The sequence below is a fragment of the Solanum tuberosum genome, unplaced genomic scaffold (assembly GCF_000226075.1).
Source record: "Solanum tuberosum cultivar DM 1-3 516 R44 unplaced genomic scaffold, SolTub_3.0 scf00157, whole genome shotgun sequence".
NCBI classification, from domain to species: domain Eukaryota; kingdom Viridiplantae; phylum Streptophyta; class Magnoliopsida; order Solanales; family Solanaceae; genus Solanum; species Solanum tuberosum.
In genome coordinates, this window is record NW_006239084.1 from 775703 (window position 1) to 779828 (window position 4126).

The 4126-nt window shown below is 37.8% G+C and overlaps 1 protein-coding gene across 1 annotated transcript; it reads left to right on the forward strand.

Moving 5' to 3' along the window:
• Positions 1-261: 261 nt before the first annotated feature.
• On the forward strand, positions 262-3903 carry LOC102586510 (sucrose synthase-like). Its single transcript, XM_006353705.2, has 11 exons — positions 262-424; positions 547-828; positions 923-1106; positions 1180-1515; positions 1629-1727; positions 1828-2001; positions 2083-2366; positions 2458-2682; positions 2765-3328; positions 3419-3563; positions 3653-3903. The coding sequence occupies exons 1-11, from the start codon at positions 339-341 to the stop codon at positions 3683-3685; spliced, it is 2412 nt and encodes an 803-aa protein (XP_006353767.1). The 5' UTR covers positions 262-338; the 3' UTR covers positions 3686-3903.
• The last annotated feature ends 223 nt before the right edge of the window (positions 3904-4126 follow it).

The window sequence follows — 4126 nt, forward strand, 5'->3', positions numbered from 1 at the left end:
GATGTAGATTTATAATTAGTGTCTAATTTCATCATTAATCTTACAACTAAAGTTTGGTGGTTGTGTTACATCTTTTTGGTGCTCCACCAATCAATAACAATAGCTAGCTTGCTTAGAAAATTATTTTAATTAGTGCAAGTTGAGATCTCTCATCATTCAAATAATCTCACCTTTTTCCTTTTCTTTTTTTTTACTTTTGGTGCATCTACAGTTAAAACATATTAGTTACATAATCCTTATAAATTTGGCCTAATTCATATGGTAATTCACATCAAACGTTTAATCCGTTCTTTCTTTGTTTACTTGAACAGAACAAAGTTCAGTTTCAAAGGAAAAAAATGGCTGCTAGTGGTCTTAGTATTAAGGAACGTTTGGAGGAAGCCATTTTGTCCCGTCCAGATGAAATTTCGGCACTCAAGTCAAGGTACATTACACCACTAAAAAACTGGAGTTAGATACGAACTTTGTCATTGAATAGCTTAATCCGTGGATTATGTTGTTTAGCTATAGAATTTGTTTGTCGCTAATTATGTTATTTTGTCACAGGATTGAAAGTGAAGGGAAAGGGGTCATGAAACCACTTGATCTCTTGAACCATTTGATTTCTGTGAATAGTAAGAAGAATGGAGTAAATGTTGGTAACAGTGCACTTGTGGAAGTACTCAGTTGCAGCCAGGAAGCTATTATTGTACCACCACAACTTGCATTAGCTGTACGTCCAAGGCCCGGTGTTTGGGAGTACTTGTCACTGAATCTTAAGCAACAGAAAGTGGCTGAATTGACCATCCCTGAGTACCTTCAATTGAAAGAGGACGTTGTCGATGAAAGGTAATTTTAGTCATGAATTTGAAGAAAAATTGAGAGTTTTTTTTTCTTTTTCTTGTTTGAGTCTTACTGTTTTGTGTCTCATTTATGTTACCAGTGGAAACATCTTGGAAATGGATTTTGAGCCATTTACTACTGTAACTCCTACAAAGACACTTTCGGATTCCATTGGTAATGGTCTGGAGTTTCTTAATCGCCACATTGCTTCGACAATGTTCCATGACAAGGAGATTGCTAAGTGCCTCCTTGACTTTCTCAGACAACATAACTACAAAGGAAAGGTAGTAAAGTGAACTAATAAACAATGTAGGCTATTGTTTTTGTGTATTTTTCTAACTATGTCAATTTGAACAGTCACTGATGGTGAAAGAAAGCATCCAAAGCCTGGAAAGTTTCCAATTTGTCCTGAAAAAAGCAGAGGAATATCTTTGCACCCTGAGTTCAGAAACTCCGTACTCCAATTTTGAATCCAAGTTTGAAGAGATTGGGTTGGAAAGAGGATGGGGAAACACTGCTGAACGCGTGCAAGAAACCATCAGTCATCTGTTGCACCTCCTTGAGGCTCCTAATGCATCTTCTTTGGAAAACTTCCTTGGAAGAATACCACTAGTTTTCAATGTTGTCATTCTCACCCCACATGGTTATTTCGCCCAAGAAAACGTTCTCGGTTATCCTGACACTGGTGGCCAGGTTTGTGTCCATTGAAAATTATCTACCTTTTTCAGTGTTTTATACTGCAAAATCAAGAAATTTTCTTTCTTGATCAAGTTCTTCATACCATCTGAATCAACATTCTTGAATAGGTTGTTTACATTCTTGATCAAGTTCCAGCCATGGAGACTGAGATGCTTCTCCGTTTGAAGCTTCAAGGACTTGATGATATCATCCCTCGCATCCTTGTTGTATGTATCCTTTGTTCCACATTTGATTTACCTCAAAATGAAAGTGATTTTCCAATTTCTTACTTTCTTGAATTGATCATTTTTGTTGTTTTCATGTCAGGTAACCAGGCTGCTGCCTGATGCAGTAGGAACCACTTGTGGTGAGCGTATGGAGAAAGTATATGGGGCAGAGCATTCTCATATAATTCGTGTTCCATTTAGAACTGAGAAGGGAATGTTGCGCAAATGGATCTCAAGATTCGAAGTCTGGCCATACATGGAAACTTTCACTGAGGTTGAGCATAAAACAATGAAACTTCTCATTTAAGATTAGAAAGTGTTTGCTGACTAAGATACATTTTAAATTAATCATCAGGATGTCGCGGAAGAACTTGTCAAAGAATTGCAAGCTAAACCAGACTTGATCATTGGAAACTATAGTGAGGGTAACCTTGCTGCCTCCTTGTTGGCTAAGAAATTTGGGGCAACTCAATGCACTATTGCTCATGCCTTGGAGAAAACCAAGTATCCAAACTCTGACCTATACTGGAAGAAATTCGATGACAAGTATCATTTCTCAAGTCAGTTCACTGCTGATCTTTATGCCATGAATCACACTGATTTCATCATCACCAGCACTTTCCAAGAAATTGCTGGAAGGTAAAAAAACAAATGGACTTGAAAATGCTGATCTCAAGTCCTGTTTCATTATTTTACTATCCTGCTAATATTCAAAATTCTTGATTTGCAGTAAGAATACTGTAGGGCAGTATGAGAGCCACACTGCTTTTACCATGCCTGGATTGTACCGAGTAGTCCATGGAATCGATTCATTTGATCCAAAGTTCAACATTGTCTCCCCTGGTGCTGATATGTCAATCTACTTCCCTTACACTGAAAAGGAGAAAAGGCTAACCAAGTTCCACCCTGAAATTGAAGAACTTCTCTACAGTCCTGTTGAGAATAAGGAACACCTGTTAGTCTCCTTCATTTGCTTTTCATTTCAACTTCTTTTCTGAATAGATTAATTAATCCTTTTTTCATATTGACATAAACAGATGTGTGTTGAAGGACCGTAACAAACCAATCCTCTTCACCATGGCAAGGCTAGACCGTGTGAAGAATCTGACAGGGCTCGTGGAATGGTATGCCAAGAATGCAAGGCTGAGGGAGCTTGCTAACCTTGTGGTTGTTGGTGGAGACAGAAGGAAAGAATCCAAGGATTTGGAAGAGCAAGCAGAGATGAAGAAAATGTATGACCTTATTGAAACCTACAACCTGAATGGCCAATTCAGGTGGATTTCTTCCCAGATGAATCGTGTGAGGAACGGAGAGCTTTACCGTTACATTGCAGACACAAGGGGTGCTTTCGTTCAGCCAGCCTTCTATGAGGCTTTCGGTTTGACAGTTGTTGAGTCCATGACTTGTGGCTTGCCCACATTTGCTACTTGCAATGGTGGACCATTTGAGATTATAGTACACGGAAAATCTGGATTCCACATTGACCCTAATCAGGGCGACAAGGCTACTGATCTTTTGGTCAAGTTCTTTGAGAAATCCAAAGAAGATCCAAGTTATTGGGACAACATATCCAAGGGAGGCCTACAACGTATCATCGAGAAGTAATGATTTTTCATTTAATCATCACAACCAGAGTTTTTAACTTCTGAGCAAATTAAAACTAACACTTTTTAACTTTCTACTTTTGTTAGGTATACATGGCAAATTTATTCACAGAAAGTGATGACACTATCAGGAATTTACGGATTCTGGAAGTTCGCAACCAAAAATGACAAAGTTGCTAGTGCAAAGAAGCGTTATCTCGAAATGTTCTATGAACTCATGTTTAAGAAATCTGTAAGTGTCACTTCTGTATTTAATTGAGCTTGTTTATAAAGTTTGTCACTCTGCTGCTAATCTGAATATTTGTTGATTGTGTATTTCAGGCTGAGAAAGTTCCACTGGCCATTGATGAATAGTTGAAAATGTAAAGGGATCACCAAGAAGATGGAACACACTATGAAGGAGAGTCTGCTGTTTTTGAATTTTTTCTTTTTTTCTTTCTGAATGCAATTCCTTCCTCTAATGCCCTTTGAATGGAAGGTTTTTATCTTTCAATGTTCTGTTTGAATCTTTGGGAAAACAATATTGCAAGTTGTGTTTGTTTCGATTAATGAAATCACCATTTTCTGCTTATCACATGCACTATTAATCTCTCTTGCATTCTTCTACATCATGAAAAGAAGTAAAAAGAAACTTGGCCAAACAGACTATACATCAAGAGTTGCATTGTGTTGGCATATATTTGACATTAGAAAAAAACTGTATATTCTTGCACTGATCACCTTTTACATGCAACTTATAGTGATGGTTTGTTGGAGGGTGGGGGGCTCTACTACACTTGTACTTGAGCAAGAAGA